Below are 16,880 nucleotides of genomic sequence, written 5' to 3'. Positions count from 1 at the left end.
GGAGCCAGTGGGCAGCAGGAGCGGTGCGTGTCCTGGCTGCGACCGCAGCGGTGTGAGCCCGGGCGGCTGCCCCAGGTACCGGTGCTCCCACTGCAGGGATGCATCCTTCACCGTAGGCTTTTCAATTTGTGAGATGCGGAAACGGAGTTGGAGAGCTGTTAGCGTTTTGCTCAGAAATGAACGTGGTTTTCAGTTACAGCGGCATTCACGGCTTGTGTTTCTGTGTCTCCTTGCACCACAGAAAAGCAGGGTCCAGAGCGGAAGAGGATTAAAAAGGAGCCCGCCACCAGAAAGCCTGGCTTGCTCTTCGGAATGGGCCTTTCGGGGATCCGGGCAGGCTACCCGCTCTCCGAGCGCCAGCAAGTCGCTCTCCTTATGCAGATGACAGCAGAAGAGTCTGCAAACAGCCCAGGTGAGATCCAGAGGGTGGTTTTGCTCAGAGGTGTGAGCAGACGGGTGTGAGCTTGCAGCGAGAGGCTCACGAATACCTGGGCTTCTCAGTGCCCGGCCCCGGCATCACCAGGCAGTTCAGGTAGCTCCTCGCCAGCAGCAGAGGTGAGCTGCCACCCCCGGCATGGTGCAGGGGGGCTGGTATGCTGCTCCATGGGGTCTCCCCGCTCTCAGCACCGTAGGTGGGATGCTGGAGCGGGGGCAGCGGGATACCCGCTCCCACGGGGCTCTGCAGGTGACTCCAGGCACGGGCTGCCACTGGGGTTCACACACGGCTGCGGCTGCCCTTCCTTCTTCTTCCAGTATAAGGCAGTAGCAGGAGGTATCCCCTGGGCCGAATCCGGGCCACCACTGAGCCTGCCCTGGCTGCTTAACTAGAGCTTCGGTTCCACGGGAGCCTCCTCCACATCAGAGCTTCGCGTTTTCCACTGGTATCTCAGGCTAACTCAGTAAAGGAGCATTGTGAATAAAGTTAAAATACCATCCTCTGTGGGCTTTTTAATGTTTCTTCTTGTGGAGAGGGATAAGACATGTAACCACTGCGACTGTAACTTGAGATGCGGAGCAGCTGGAATGTGTTTACCACGGATTTTGTATTTTAGTAATTTTTATCTGTTGCATACATGACCCCTCAGGGTTTTTAGAGGCACTGTGCTATCTGTATGCGCCCAACTGCATCCTACACACAAACGTTGCAGCTTTTAGCCACATATTTTGTTGTTCTTAACACCGATCTAGCTGCTTATGTTGCTGTTACTTGGGGGGGGGGGCAAAAAGCTGTGTAGTCTTCAGAGCATTCAGACGTTCTCCCAGGAAATGTGCAGTCTCCTCCCGAGGCTGTCAGACCTCACATGTACTTGGTAAAAGGCCGCTCCCCTTAGGAAATTAGGTTTTAGGGTAAGGAGCTGCATTGTCTGCTCCTGAATCATGGGATTGCCTACAGTCTTTGCAAGGACTGCAGTTCTCTCCAGTGGGCTTTGGCAGCCTGCAATTAATATCTGCATTATACACACACAGGCTTTCCTCTGTCTTCACATCGACTTCAGAGGTTCAGTTGCCTCTCGGTGCCTTGTGGTGAGCGTTTTGGGGAGAGGCGAGATGAAACGTGTTGCAAGAGCTCCCTCTAAGGGTTTAGGGCTTCCTTTGAATTGCGGTTCTTGACTGTTTCTCTCCTCCATGCAGTTGACACAACACCAAAGCATCCCTCTCAGTCTACAGTTTGTCAGAAGGGAACTCCTAACTCTGCCTCCAAAACCAAAGATAAAGTAAATAAGAGAAACGAGCGAGGAGAGACTCGGCTGCATCGAGCTGCCATCCGAGGAGATGCCCGGCGCATCAAGGAGCTCATTATCGAGGGTGCGGATGTCAATGTGAAAGACTTTGCAGGTAAGCAGCCCGTGGCAGCACTGCCGAGGCAGCCCACGATCCGTACCTTTTCCCACCTGCTTGCATGTTCCACCTCCGAGAATGGCTCCCACCAGAGAAAGTAGTTTCTTTATAACACGGGTTTGCTGCTTGTAAAGAGGGGATCAACCAAAAATAATGATTTTGCCCTTTGGGGAGGAAAAAGCCTTGCTGTCCTTTTAAAAAAAAAAAAAAAAAAAAAAAAAAAAAAAAAAAAAAAAAAAAAAAAAAAAAAAAAAAAAAAAAAGAAACTGCTACAGATTTGTCAAAATAATAAATCCCTGAAAAACATCGGTTCCCTTGTTGGAGTTCGGCAGCTAAATTCTCAGGCTGTCCTGTCTGCTCTGAACATGCTCCCGCTCGGGGAGGGGATGTGGGGCTGGGCTTGATCCGTAGCTATCCCTGGGGCTGCCGTGGCTCCACGCTCTGAAACTGTGACCGGGACCCTCTGGTTCGTTTTCTTGTGCCCTTCCACATGGGTGCCGTCTTGGAAGTCTGGAGGGGGATTTGCAAAGGCAGGTGGGCTGTTCTAGTTCTTTTTTAATTTAAAATATAAGAAATGGTGTGCACAAAAATACTAAAAAGAGTGGGTTTGTAAAGTCATCGCTCCAGAGTTGAATGGCCGATGCCTACAGCGTTCTGGGGTTTGTTTTTAAGTACCGAACGCGGGGGTGCCGCTGACGGGGAGCAGTGCGCATGTGAAGGGCAAGGTCAGGCTCCCAGCCGGGCATCCGAATTAGAGGAGACGGTGACTGTCCTGAGCCTCAGCTCGTTGCCTGGGTGTAATACCACCTCCTCCTCCTCCTCAGCAGTGCTGTGAAAGCTCCTGCTTCTGGTGGTGGGAATGGGGAAAGGAGCCTGGGTGCGGGGCTGCGGCTGCGGCCGAGCCTGGCATGGGAACGGCCACGAGTGCTGCGGCGAGAAGGTGGCCGTGAGATGATGAACAGTGCCGTTCGTGCACACCCGTACCAACGATGGGGCTGAGTTAGCGTGAGGCGGCCTTCCTTCCAGCACGTCCGAGAGCTTGACTTTGCTCTTTGCTGTTCTCTTCACACGATTTTGGGGTTATAAATAGATATGCGTGTTCCTCCACCTGCATGATTAATATCAGTGCTAGACTGAAGTATCAGTTGTGATTAATTCTGGTCACAGGTGCCCCTTTTTAATGCTCCAAGCGAAGGTAACGGAATGAGCTCCCACGACGCTATCAGCAAAATACCGAAGGAGCCACGCACATTTGCTGGGAAACTTCAAAACAGTTTCTGCTTAAAAATAGTCTGTTTGAATGTGATAAAATATTTCATTCTGTGCTCTTCGGAGGTTTGTTTGAGAACTAGAGCCACTGTTACTGTGGAGACCTGCTGTTTGGTTTCTCCCCGAGCCGGGGGCCTATCTTGCGGCAGCACGGCCGCTTGCTTTGGAGAGCACAGAGAAAATATTTGTGAGGTCTGTGTGGGGGATGTTTCAGAGCGATGTCTGCAGTTCAGAGCTCAGTCCTGATCTGGGCGGCAGTGTTTCCCTTACAGAGGAGTTGGAAGGGGAAAGGATTTGAGACCTGCCTTCCACACGGCATCAGCAGTTCTCTTAATTTCCTTACACAAAGCTTTGCCTTTCCATTTCGCGGGGCTGTGTCCGTTCTGGCAGATGATCTGTCTGTAGCACATTGCGTGACCAGAGGGAAAAGAGGGATTCATTCAACTGCCGCCTGGTTGGAGTAGCAAGGCAGAGCTGCAGGTTTCTTCCTGCTGTGCCATGGGGAGCTGGGCAAACGAGGCCGCCTTCTCGGCCATCAGAGCCGCAGACGCCTTGACACACCAGCACCTGCAGCGCCTGTGGATGGAGGTTACTTTTCACTGTCTCTGACTTTCTCCACGAAGGTGATGTCCGTGTTCTGAGTGTCCCTTTGCTTGCAGGCTGGACGGCATTGCACGAGGCATGCAACCGGGGTTACTACGACGTTGCAAAGCAGTTGCTTGCTGCGGGCGCCGAAGTCAACACAAAGGGGTTGGATGACGACACCCCGCTGCACGATGCAGCGAATAACGGGCACTTCAAGGTAGGTTTTTGCTGGATTTCATAGCTGTGTTTTTCATGACTTTTTTTTCCTTGTGCTTCAAGCGGCCAACTGTGCAAATACAGAGATTCTGGTTATTTTATTATCATTTGCTGCTGATAGCCGTGTAGTGGGCAAGAATTTCCCTGCCCCAGTGCTGTTGAGTGTTTTACTTGGTGTTCCCCTGTGCAGAGGGATAGTTCGTTCTTCTTCTGGATTAGGGGAAGGAACATGGCTTTGTGTCTTGTTATTCTCCCTTCTTTCCTGCCCAGGTTGGTTCGTGTTGCTGGTTTTTGTCTCCTTTCGTATTGATGACTGTTAGTACCATAAGGTGTGTCCTGAGGACAGACTGCTTGAGGACATCCCCCTTTTAGTTATATATGAAAGTTGTACAAAAAGCCTGGAATCGAAACATCATGAGCATCTTCAAGTCTCAATTTCTGTTTTCAGGTGGTGAAATTGTTGTTACATTATGGAGGGAATCCTCATCAAAGCAACAGGAAGGGCGAGACACCTTTAAAAGTAGCTAATTCTCCCACCATGGTGAATCTGCTCCTGGGAAAGACCACGTATCCCTCTAGCGAAGAGAGCTCAACAGGTGAGATTGACCTTTATGTGAACATGGGAGTGATGTTTGTGGCCTGCAGCTGTCTGTTAATACAGAGACGTTAAGAGGACAGTGAAGTTAGACTCTTGTCAGAATATCTGCACGCTGCTGCCACGGTCAGGAGTCCATCTGTAGCTGTAACCCAAATTCAGACAACATAACTACCAGCCTTTAGCTCCGGGAGCTCTAGCTGTTTGCCCTGGAAGCCTACGTTGAGATCACTTGCCTGGTGCAATCGAGATGTAGGATTGGAAGCCAATTGCAGGTAAATGGATGTCTTACCTTTGAAATGTGGGTAATATTCCAGCTTGTGCGTAGAGAGGAGGAGGTTTGCGTGCACGTCATGTATTCCCATCCCTCCCCGGTCAGGGGGGCACGGCGCGCGGCTGTACCAGTGCTGGCGTTTCAGGTTGTGCTCCCGGGCTGTCCCTCAGCAGAGCGCCCTGCTAGGGCCTGTCCCGCGAGTGCCACCATTGTGGCTGTGCCAGGTGGGACACGCTGCTGGTGTTAATTAGTGCTAATTGGAGTTCCAGTCTTACGGGGAGTCTTGGCCTATGCTGTTTGCAGTCATAACCCTGTTAAAGAGTTCTTCTCTTGATAGACCCTGGACGTTGTTTTGAGGAACACCCCGTGCAGGTTTGAGACTGGATAGCTATCCCATCCTAAAAGATCTCGCAACCTGGCGGTTCGAGCTTTCAGCCGCAAGCTTAGCAAAGGCTGGGTGAGGCAGAGGGGCAGCAGGGCCGTTTGCAGGGGTTCACGTCTGCAGCAGACTGATGATGTTCCCTCCGTGAAGCCCCTCGCAGTCCTTAACGCATTGTTGTTCTCTCTCTGCAGAGACCTCAGAAGAGGAGGATGCTCCTTCCTTCGCTCCCTCCAGCTCTGTTGATGGCAATAACACAGACTCAGAGTTTGAGAAGGGTTTGAAGCACAAGCCCAAGGCCCAGGAGCCCCCCAAAACCATCACCCCGGTGAAGGATGAGTATGAATTTGATGAGGACGACGAGCAGGACCGGGTCCCGCCAGTTGATGACAAACACTTGCTGAAAAAGGATTACAGAAAAGAGACTAAAGCAAACAGTTTCATTTCCATACCCAAAATGGAAGTGAAAACATATACTAAAAATAACACAATTACACCAAAGAAAGCTGCCCACCGCATCCTGTCGGACAGCTCGGACGAGGAGGAGACCAGCGTTGCTGTGGGGACAGGGGAGAAGCTGCGACTTTCGACCCACTCGATATTGCCCAGCAGCAAGATTCGGGAGCCCGCCAGCACAAAGCCGCAGAAGGAGAAAAGCAAAGTAAAAAAGAAGCGGAAGAAGGAGACGAAAAGCAAAGAGGTTCGGTTTGGCAAAAAAAATGACAAATTTTGTTCCTCTGAATCAGAGAGTGAAAACGTGGAGAGTGAGGAGGATGATAGAGACTCTCTTCAGAGCTCTAGCTGTGTAAAGGACTCCAGGCTAGTGCTAAAGGAATCCTCCTTGTTTAACTCTCTGTCTGCCTCATCGACCTCTTCTCATGGGAGTTTAGCATCCCAGAAACATAATCCTAATCTTACAGAACAGCACTCCAAGCACTGGAGGACGGACAATTGGAAAACCATATCTTCTCCAGCTTGGTCAGATGTCAGTTCCTTATCGGACTCCACCAGGACGAGACTGACGAGCGAGTCAGACTACTCGTCCGAGGACTCGAGCTTAGAGTCGCTAAAGCCAGTCAGGAAGAAACCAGAGCACAAAAAGAAAAACACCCCACACAACACTGTTTCTGAGAAAAAGAATTCATTCCATAGCAATGTGGATGGAGCAATTCCAAAGCTGGACAAGGAGGGGAAGGTTGTTAAAAAGCATAAAACGAAACACAAACATAAAAACAAGGAGAAGGGGCAGTGTCCCATCAGCCAAGACATTAAAATAATCAAAACGTTTTCTTTTGAGTTTGAGGACTCTAAACAAAAGCCTGAGAAAGGCTTGATAGTAGAGACAGAAAATCCAGTCGAAAACAAATTGAAAGTGTTAAAGCATGAGCGAGAACACGGTAAGAAGGAGGAAAAGCTCCCCAAAGGTAAAGCGGAGGAGAAGGAGTGGTTGTTTAAAGAGGAGACTGGAAAATCCTCGAAAGAGGAGAAATCATTAAGAAAAGTCAAAGATGGTAGTAAAGACATGAGCAAATCCTTCAGAGAAGGATTAAGTAAATCAGAAAAAGAGAAACCTGTAAAGGAGAAGTCTCCCAAAGAAGAGAAGCCAAGAATACACAAGGAGGAGAGAAAGAAGAAGTCAAAGGACAAGCAGTCAAAATCTGAAAAGAAGAATGAGCTGAAGGAGGAGAAGGTTTCTAAACTAGAGAAGGAAAAATCCTTCAAGGAAGAGAAAGAAAAATGCAAAAAAGAAAAACTTTACAGGGATGAGTCTGGGTTTGATGAGTTTAATAACAAAAACCAATTTCCCGAAAGCGAGGACACGAAGTTCAGCCTTTCGGATGATCAGCAGGAGAGGTGGTTTTCAGACTTGTCTTCTGATTCATCCTTCGATTTCAAAGGTGAAGATAGTTGGGATTCTCCAGTAACAGATTTCAGGGAGATTAAAAATGACACCGTGGCAAAACTAATCATAGAACCTGTGAAAGAGGAAATTAAAGACAAGAAAAAGGAAAATAAAACGAAAGAGAAGAAGGAATACAACGAGAAACGTAATGAAAAGGACACTTTCTTAAAGAAGAAAGAGAGGGACTATGTGGACAAAAGCTCCGAGAAGAAAAAGGACCAAACGGATAGACACAAAATTACTCCTAGTTATTTGCCTGAGAAGGATAAGAAAAGGAAGGATTCTGCAGAGAGTGTCAAGGAGAGGAAAGAAAAAGATACGGGTGAAACCAACAAAGACAGAAAAGATTCCTCTGATGGCTCTAAAGATCGAAAAGACACCAAAATGAAGCAGGAGGAGCCCTATCGAGATGACTTTAAAGAATACGGCTGCGAAACGTTCTTCAAGGATAAGTCTGACCCCGAATTCAGCGGTAAAACTCTGGAGAGTTGGGAGAGGCACCATTCTGGGAAGGAAAAGGAGAAGAAGGATGCTCCCGATAAAGAAAAAAAAGAAAAGGTGAAGCCAGAAAAATACAAGGAGAAATCCAAAGAAGGTGACAAGGAGAAAAATGAAAAAGCTGCTCCTGAGAAAATCCTGAAGGACAAAGAACTAGACAAGAGTTTCAAAGAGAAAAAAGAAACTAAAGAGAAATACAAAGACCTGCACAGCAAAGACAAAGAAAGGAAGAGTTCTTTCGACCAGGTTAAAGAGAAGAAAGAGAAAAACTTCTCTGCGGATCGAGAGGACTTCTCCGAGAAAAAGGATGAGAAGAAAGGCAAGGAGAAAAGCTGGTACAGCATTGCAGACATCTTCACAGATGAAAGCGAAGACGAGAGGGATGACTACAGCTTGACTGGGTTCAAAGTCAGCGACTCCGCTGGGAGCGAAATGCATCGGCTGGACAGTCTGCAGGAGAAGGACGACGGCGCAGCTGCTGAGAAGGAGCTCTACCCTGACAAGCACCGCAAGTACTCCTCCGACCGGCAACATTCAGGGGAGAAGCAGAAAGATAAGGACTCCAAGGAGAAGAAAAAGGACAAAGGAACATCGGAAGGGGGAAAAGAGAAGAAGGAGAAGAGTTCCTTTGAAAAACACAAAGAGAAGAAAGAGAAAGACTCTACCGAGAAGTATAAGGACAGGAAAGACAGAACGTCCATAGATTCCACTCAAGAGAAGAAAAACAAGCAAAAGCTCCCAGAGAAGGTTGAAAAGAAACACGCCAATGACGACAAGGTGAAGAGCAAGCATAAGGAGAAGCCGGATAAAGAGCATTCCAAAGAGAAAAAATCTTCGAAAGGAGGGGAGTCGGAGAAGAGCCTGCTGGAGAAATTGGAGGAGGAGGCTCTGAATGACTATAGAGATGACTCCAATGACAAAATCAGCGAGATCTCTTCTGACAGCTTCACAGATAGAGGACAAGATCCAGGACTGACCAGCCTCTTCGAGTCTTCTAACCTCTCTCTTACTGATGCCGCTGAAGAAAAGTTTAAGGACTCCCTCCCTTTACCCTGCTTGCAGGACAAACTCAAGGAGAAGGAGAGACACAGGCATTCCTCATCTTCGTCAAAGAAAAGTCACGAGAAAGAAAAAGCAAAGAAGGAGAAGACAGAGAAAAAGGAAAAAACAGAAGAATTCAAAGACTCCAGCAGCAGAAAGGATTCCGCTCATTATGAAAAAGATTTCTCTGTGGATGGGGAGGCTTTTAGCACTTCCTACAACATGAAGGCAGAGCCTGATGAGGAACCAGAGAAAAGCATTGATTACTTATTTTCTGAAAAGAAAGATAAAAACGATTCTGAAAGAGAGCTGTCAAAGAAGGCGGAAAAAGAAAAGACTTACGGTTCCAGCGCCATCAGCACAGTTAAAGAGAAAAAGAAGCGAGATAAACACAAGGAAAAATGGAAGGAGGAAAAGGAAAAGCATAGAGACAAACATGCAGATGGTTTCTTTAAACATCACAAAGATGAGCCAAAGTCAACACTTAAAGACAAGGACAGTCCTCAAGTTACCACCTTTAAAGATAAATCAAAGGAGGACAACCTCAAATTCGGCGAGACCAAACTGAAGGAGAAGCTCAAGGAGAACCAAGAGAAAGACAAATCAGAGTCAATAAAAATAAGCAATGGGAATGAAAAAATAACCCTTTCCAAAGACAGCAGCAAGAAAGATACCAGGCCAAGGGAGAAACTTCTGGGAGACGGTGATCTGATGATGACCAGCTTTGAGAGGATGCTGAGCCAGAAAGACCTGGAAATCGAGGAGCGCCACAAAAGGCACAAAGAGAGAATGAAGCAAATGGAGAAAATGAGGCACAGGTCCGGAGACCCCAAATTAAAGGACAAACTTAAAAGCTCGGAAGACGTGCGCAAGAGGAGTCTGGATCTGGCAACAAAGAAGCCGTTAGCGCTGGATACTCAGCTCAAGGACAAGAAACTTAAAGAACTGGGTCCACTGACTCCTATACTGTCACCGGAAAACAAGGCGCAGCCTGCTGTTGGGACAGACTCTAAGGACTGGATAACGGGTCCTCAGCTGAAGGAGATCCTCCCGGCGTCTCCCAGGCCAGATCAGAACCGGCCGACGGGAGTCCCGACCCCGGCATCCGTCGTCTCTTGTCCGAGCTACGAGGAGGTGATGCAGACGCCCAGGACCCCTTCGTGCAGCAACGAAGACTACACGGACCTGATGTTTGAATGCGCGGACTCGCAGCACTCGCTGCCCATATCCACGATGTCCATGAACGCCTGTTCTCCATCCTTCTTCGACAGATACGCGAATGTTTCCAGTGGGCTCCCCGAGAATCCGAGTCAGACCCCGACTCGGACCATACCCTCCACGAACCTTTATCGTTCCATCTCGGTGGATATCAGAAGGGCACCTGAAGAAGAATTCAGTGTCGGAGATAAATTTTTCAGACAGCAAAGTGTCCCGGCGACATCAAATTATGACTCTCCAGTGCAGCACCTAATGGAGGAGAAAGTTCCCCTTCCTTCTGTTCCTGCTGAGAAGTTCCAGTGTTTATCTCCTGGGTATTACTCACCAGATTATGGGGTTTCATCGCCGAAAGTGGAAGCTTTGCACTGCGCGCCAGGAGCTGTCAGCGGAGTCGCCCAGTCGCCTGAAAGTGTCTTTTCTGGTTTACAAGCAAAATCCTCCCCTTCGCACAGAGATGAATTGCTGGCTCCTTCGGTAGAAAGCGCTCTTCCCCCCGACCTCGGCATGCCCTTGGATACCACGGAAGAGCAGCAAGCTACTGCCTCCATTATGCCACCAGAACCTACCTACTTACCACCAATTGAAGAAAACCATTTTAGTTCGGGTATGCCAGAACAAAACAATATAGACTGGGATAACCCTCCTTCCAGAAACCCTGACACCGCCATTGCTCCCAGCCTGATGGGTAACCCAGCAGAGCACCCTGTCAGCTGGTCCATGGGCTCAGAGCTTCTGATGAAATCTCCCCAGAGGTTTTCAGAGTCCCCTAAACCTCCGCTCTGTTCCCTAGAGCCGATTCATCCTACACCGGTCGCCTTCATTCCCACTGATACTTCCTACCCCGTTTCTCCCATATCTTACCCTCTGTCAGTGTCTGAACCGGGACTCGATGAAGTCAAGGAGGATGCTGAGGAAGCAGTTCCAGGAGAAATAGCGAATGCCGAAGAGCAAGCTCCCTACATGTCCCCTACTAGGTTAGACACGTTCTTCAATAACTGCAAGCCTCTTCCAGAAGAAGCACCTGAGATACCTCCAGAGCCCCCTTGTATGCCAGCAGAACCTCAGGCAGAAGTTGTTAGCGCGCCAGAAAACAACTATTTGGAAAACAATAACGCTGCGCCTGCCAGTACAGAGGAGGCGGTAACGTGGCCTGATCCCTTCACCAACACAGAAGATGACTTGGACCTTGGCCCCTTCTCGCTACCAGAGCTGCCGCTCCAACCTAAGGATGTTGCAGAGACGGAGATGGCGGAGGCAGAAGCGGTAGAAGAAAGCCCAGCAGCAGCTTCAGAAACAAGCGCTGGGATCATTAAAGCGAGCGCATCCGTAATAGCGTCCGGTGAGCCGGAGGAGCCGCCAGCCGGCCAGGCAGCTGCTGTCCTGCCCGTGGAGACGGAGCCACAAGCAGAGGAGCAGAAACCAGAAGTGGCTGCACAAGAAGCCACCTCAGAAGCACTGAACGTAGCTGAGGAAAAAGGAGCAGAGGACTCGGAAGCACAGATTTTCCAGCAGACCCCATCTGAGTCTGCTCAGCCGGAGAGCAAAGAGGTGGAGGCTGTGCACGAAGACCTGTCTTCTTCTGGTGGGGTGGCAGAGAGCAGCTCCCAGACCTGTACCCCACCCGTGGCCACCGCCGAGGGCAGCATTTCACAGGAGGGTGCTGCGGCACGCACCCCACCCGTGGCCACCGCCGAGGGCAGCGTTTCACAGGAGGGTGCTGCGGCACGTGGTGGGAGCCAAGTCCCTTCCTCCCAGGCAGATGCACCTCCGGGCAACGCTCAAGCAGAAATCGTTGAACCAGTACAAAAACCAGTAGCAGAAGCTCCCAAACCACCCAAAATAGAGGAGATTCCTCAGCGGATTACCAGGAACCGGGCTCAGATGCTCGCCAACCAAAACAAGCAGAACGCCGCCTCCTCTGAGAAGGAATTTCCTCCTGTTTCTGCGCCCGCCACACGTGCCAAAGGCCGCATTACGGAGGAGGACGATTCCCAGGCCCAGCACCCGCGCAAGCGCCGGTTCCAGCGCTCCAACCAGCAGCTGCAGCAGCAGATCAACACGTCCACCCAGCAGACGAGGGAGATGATACAGCAAACATTGGCAGCTATCGTCGATGCTATAAAACTGGACGACATTGAACCTTATCACAGTGACAGGTCCAACCCCTACTTTGAGTACCTCCAGATCAGGAAAAAGATTGAAGAGAAGCGGAAAATCCTCTGCTATATTACTCCCCAAGCTCCGCAGTGCTACGCTGAATATGTCACCTACACAGGCTCCTACCTGTTGGATGGCAAGCCTCTAAGCAAGCTCCATATTCCAGTGGTGAGTCACCTTCTCTCTTTAAACCGCGGCATCAGGGACTGTCCCCTCCCTTGCTGCTACAAGCACAGCCAGATTGTCCCCTACGCACCGCGAGCGCCCTTGCAGTGCCGATGGCACCCCGGCCGTTGCTTTAGCCTACTTTTAGCACATGCTCATGACGACAAATCTAAGCCTCGGTAAGTGGATGGCTGCATGACAAATGCATCCTCTGAGATGCTGTATGTTTGCAGAGACGACCTTGGGCTGTGCTTAGGACCCTGAGATTTGCTCAGGCTTTAGAGCAAGTTTGTATGAATCCACTGGATTTGAGGCTGGGAGGCAAAACTGCTTTTACAAGCAGTATAGTAATTGGATAATGAACCTAGAAGACTGGAGGAGAAAGATGGCTCTTAACTCCTGCCTTCATTTTCCCAAGCTCTGATACTTGACTTGCCGATAGCACTCGCTCCTTGGCAATGGGATCTGCATTTCACTGCTGTGCTGCATGAATGGACTTGCTAATACAAATGCATCAATAAACTTAATGCTGCAGGCAGTAAATCCAGGATCCAGCCTGGAGGAGGGGGGTCGATACGACCGACCACGTCAAGCTTCATTCCCTGCTGCAGGCAGGGCGAAACGCCCCCGTCTGCGGGTATTTCTGTTGCAGTGTAGTCCGTGCATGAGTTACTGTTTGCATGACTTAGTGCGCGCTTTGTCTGCCCCAGCACCGCGGTGGTCGTAGCCTGTGTTCGCATCTGCTTGTTCCTTCCTAGACTAACGCAGAGCCACCTGCTCCTCTGCTCTGCAATTCGGGCTGTGCTTGAGGAGCGCCTTGCTCCCCAGGAAGGCGCAGGACAGATCAGGACACAGGCACCCTTCCCGGTGCGCAGACTGGGCTGCTCACGGCAGTATTTCTCCAACAGTATCATCCCCTTTGTCAGATGCGCTCAGGCCCCTTTGCAAACTGCCCTTGCAGCACGTGGGGTGATTTAGGCTCTGGTTCTGCAGGCTGAGCTCGTCTCTCAGCACTGGACACCTCTTGCCCTGGTGTCTCACTCCTTGCTGTGGTCTGAGCACTGGCGGGACGTTGTCCTTTGCCGCCTGCCTGCTGAGGAAATAGGCAGACTTTCTCCTCTGGTGAGCTCCGTACAGCACCCCGCGGGGTGGCACCGACTCCCTCTCCGAGCCCTTGGCCAAGGTGCATTTCACCTACGTGGCCGTGCCGCAGGCTCTAACCCTCCGCTGCCGTGTGCCCGCAGATCGCCCCGCCGCCGTCGCTCGCGGAGCCTCTGAAGGAGCTCTTCAAGCAGCAGGAAGCCGTCCGGGGGAAGCTGCGGCTCCAGCACAGCATAGAGCGGGTAAGGGAGCGCACCGGGGAGACTCCGGCTGGGGAAGAGGTCCCGGATTTCCTCTGCTGGGGAAACTGAGGCTGCCACGCTCACTGCTTCGTTTGCTCTTCCTCAGGAGAAGCTCATCGTCTCCTGTGAGCAGGAGATTTTGAGAGTTCATTGTCGGGCAGCAAGGACTATTGCCAACCAGGCTGTGCCCTTCAGTGCCTGCACCATGCTGCTGGACTCCGAGGTCTATAACATGCCTCTAGAAAATCAGGTCAGTGCCTGTCTTGGTGGTGAAGAAGTGTCTCAGAGGTGCTGTGCAAGACCCCGAGGGAGACGGTGCTTTTCTGGACGGAGGGAGGGAGGAGAGGGATGTAGGCAGGAGTTACTAATGCTCTCCCTGCTCAGGTGCCTGTCGCCCACCGCGGCACATGGATGCAGGACACCCTGCAGGAGCCCTCCCCAGCACGTGCCCAGGTTGCCTAATCTGACTCAGTTTCTGGTGTCGCATGTTCTGGGATACTCCACGTGCATGCTGGGGAAGGAAATACAGCCGGGAACACGGGGATGCAGGGAGCATCATGTCTCTTTAGGAGCAGAGATGACTCAGGTTTATCAATGAGTCTCAGGACCCTCTGCCTTTCTTCTTGGTCAGGATCATCCGCACACTTGAAAGGTTTATTTTACTACACTCTGGGATGTCTTTTCCTGTTGAAGGAAGGGGGGAGAGCCATTAAATTGATTTGTGTCTGAATAGTGGCTTTGAAAGAGCCAGACTCCATCTCGCAGCCCACAAAAAGTGGTCATTTCTTCTTTCGATTTCATGTCGTTCTGTGCCGGAGAAGGGGGAATCGTGTCCGGTTTCTGCAGCCGGTGGCCGTGCGGCTGCGGTGGTCCTGCGCCACGCCCCCCCCCCCCCCGCCCGCCCCCTCTGCACCCCCCCCGCTGCAGCTGCCGCCAGCCCGGCTGCTCAGAGAAGCACGCTGGTGCATTGCAGGAGGGATCCTGTGCAGGGATCTGTGCTTCTACAGCGAAGACGTTACGGTCTTGGGCATGAGTTGAAGGAGGCAGAGAGGTGCGGGTGCTGTGACAGGCTGGCACAGGCAGATTCTCTGCAAAGCAAGCAAAAATGGGGGGTGCGTGCACGCATGCGTGCGTGCATCTCTCTCTGAGGCTGAAGCCCCTGGCAAGGGTCTGCAAGAGCAGCTGGGAGCAGCGTGCTCTGTTCCCCCTCCCTGCAGGCACCTCTCTTGTTTCTGATTTCTTTAATCAGAATTTCTTTACTGAAAGAGTGGTGAAACATTGGAACAGGCTGCCCGGGGAAGGGGTTGAGTCCCCATCCCTGGAAGTATTTAAAAGACGTGTAGATGAGGCGCTGAGGGACATGGTTTAGTGGGCATGGGGGTGTTGGGTCGACGGTTGGACTCGATGATCTTAGAGGTCTTTTCCAACCTCAATGATTCTGTGATGAGTGTGTGCCCTAAGAGGGGTTTGAACGTGGCCTGTTAGACCTGGGACTGCTGAAAGTGAAGGGGAAAAAAAAAAAAATCTACCATGTAATTCCCTTTTGCTGTCTTTCGCTTAGGGAGACGAAAATAAATCGGTCAGAGACCGTTTCAACGCGCGACAGTTCATTTCCTGGTTGCAAGACGTGGATGACAAGTACGATCGAATGAAGGTGAGAGGTGCAGGAGCCCCGGTGCTCCGGGCTGCCGCCGCGGCGGTGCCTGGGCAGCAGCAGGTCCTGCTGCTCTGCCTCCCCCAGGGAGGGTTTCCCTGAGAGGGGTCCCGGCTGTTGCTGTAGCCTGGAAGCTGCCTTTGTGGTTTCCAAAAATCTGCTGGGAGCAGGTGTCCCGAGGTGGTCCGGGCAGCGTTAGGTGATGGGGGACGCTTCTGCGCACGGCGCGGCTGAGAGGTGGGAGCCTCTGCGGGGACTAGGGGAGCACAGTTGCCTCTGCTGGTTCCAAAAAGGGGGAAGGGAGACACGTTCCGCTTAGGGTTGTCTGGCTGGCTGTTACTCTGCTTTGCGCCATATGGTCTGGAGTTTTTTCGGTCAGTTAAACCCTCGGGCCCCGCTCTTCGCCAGCAACACATGCTGCAGCAAGCTCAAAACCTATGGCAAACTATAAGGCGGCAGAAGCCCACGCGATGATTTTCCGGAGTGCCGTGCAGAGCGCTGGGTGGCAAACCCGGGCACGGTAGGGAGCAGGGACGACTGTGCTTTCAACTGGTGACACAGAGGGAGTTGGCAGCTCCCACGAAGGGAGCGGGACCCTGCTCTCGGGCAGCCGAGGGCCACTGATGGGGACTGTCTGCCGGGGCTGTCACCAGCGGGGTCAGTGCTCTGAGTGCTTACGAGCCTTTAAAAGCCGCCCCACAAGGCCCTTCTGGGCTTGCCCCTGCTGGAACTGGGCTCAGCAGACGTCCCAAGTCCAGGTTTCATTCCCTCGAGGCTGTGTGTGGCGTCCCTTGCTCCGTTTGCTGCTCTGCCCGCCGCGATGGCTGCAGGTCCCCTGCCTTTGCCGGGTGGGACGGGCAGCAGGAGCCTTTCCTGCCCTCTCTCGCTCACCCCTCATCTCTGCTTGGTTTTTTTTTTCCCCCTGATCCAGACGTGCCTGCTCATGCGACAGCAACACGAAGCTGCCGCCTTGAACGCGGTGCAAAGGATGGAGTGGCAGCTGAAGGTGCAGGAGCTGGACCCCGCGGGGCACAAATCCCTCTGCGTGAACGAGGTGCCCTCGTTCTATGTGCCAATGGTCGACGTGAACGATGACTTTGTGCTCTTGCCGGCATGACAGTTCAAAACCAGGAGACATCACTGAAAACTGGCAAGGACGGGAGCCCTCCGAGGTCGGGCGGTCGAGCTCACATTCACCCTTACCGCTTGCTGATGAATCCCTGGTCAGAGGAGGAGGAAGCAGCTATCGGCAGAAAACAAAACAATAAGAAAAATAATTGCACTTTCTTCACAACGCGTCCCTCGCTTCCGGACTGACGGCAGCTCCGCCGGGCAGCGGGCCGGGGCGCATCTCCTTTCCAACCGGCTGCTGCGGCAGGGAGGCAGCCGGTCTGCGCTGGCAGCGAGCACTCACCGGCCAAGAGACTGGCAGAGGCGTGGAGGGAGGAGGCCAAGGACACCATTTGTGTGTTGCAGAAGCTGCTGAGCGGGGCCAGCAACCACGTGATTCATGTACTTGTGAACACCGTGATTTCCAGCTCTCTGTTTTCCACCGGTCGCGGATCTCCTCTCGGAGAAGCTGCAGTAGGAAACCATGGGGGGAGGGGGGGGTGTTTTGAGTTTCTCGTTCCATCCTGGGTATGTCTAAAAAAAACAAAAAACAAAAAACAAACAAAAACAATTAGAAACAAAAAGACAGCGTCCAAGTTGGGCAGACGCGGCTCTGAAGGCGGGGACGGCTCGG

At 51.7% G+C, this 16,880-nt stretch overlaps 1 protein-coding gene across 3 annotated transcripts in view; it reads left to right on the top strand.

Moving 5' to 3' along the window:
* The window catches only part of ANKRD11 (ankyrin repeat domain 11), a 136,737-nt gene extending 119,903 nt beyond the window's left edge, over nucleotides 1-16,834 (top strand). For all 3 annotated transcript variants that reach the window (XM_009273070.2, XM_009273071.2, XM_009273072.2), the window contains 9 exons: nucleotides 242-412; nucleotides 1,633-1,836; nucleotides 3,768-3,910; nucleotides 4,358-4,505; nucleotides 5,352-12,142; nucleotides 13,384-13,482; nucleotides 13,589-13,732; nucleotides 15,044-15,136; nucleotides 16,068-16,834. In XM_009273070.2, the coding sequence (XP_009271345.1) occupies nucleotides 242-412; nucleotides 1,633-1,836; nucleotides 3,768-3,910; nucleotides 4,358-4,505; nucleotides 5,352-12,142; nucleotides 13,384-13,482; nucleotides 13,589-13,732; nucleotides 15,044-15,136; nucleotides 16,068-16,253 (7,979 nt within the window). In that variant the 3' untranslated portion in view covers nucleotides 16,254-16,834. The remainder of the gene's footprint in view (nucleotides 1-241; nucleotides 413-1,632; nucleotides 1,837-3,767; nucleotides 3,911-4,357; nucleotides 4,506-5,351; nucleotides 12,143-13,383; nucleotides 13,483-13,588; nucleotides 13,733-15,043; nucleotides 15,137-16,067) is intronic.
* The last annotated feature ends 46 nt before the right edge of the window (nucleotides 16,835-16,880 follow it).

This window comes from Aptenodytes forsteri, unplaced genomic scaffold (assembly GCF_000699145.1).
Source record: "Aptenodytes forsteri isolate BGI_AS27 unplaced genomic scaffold, ASM69914v1 Scaffold271, whole genome shotgun sequence".
NCBI lineage: Eukaryota > Metazoa > Chordata > Aves > Sphenisciformes > Spheniscidae > Aptenodytes > Aptenodytes forsteri.
This window is presented reverse-complemented; position numbering and strand designations above follow the sequence as displayed.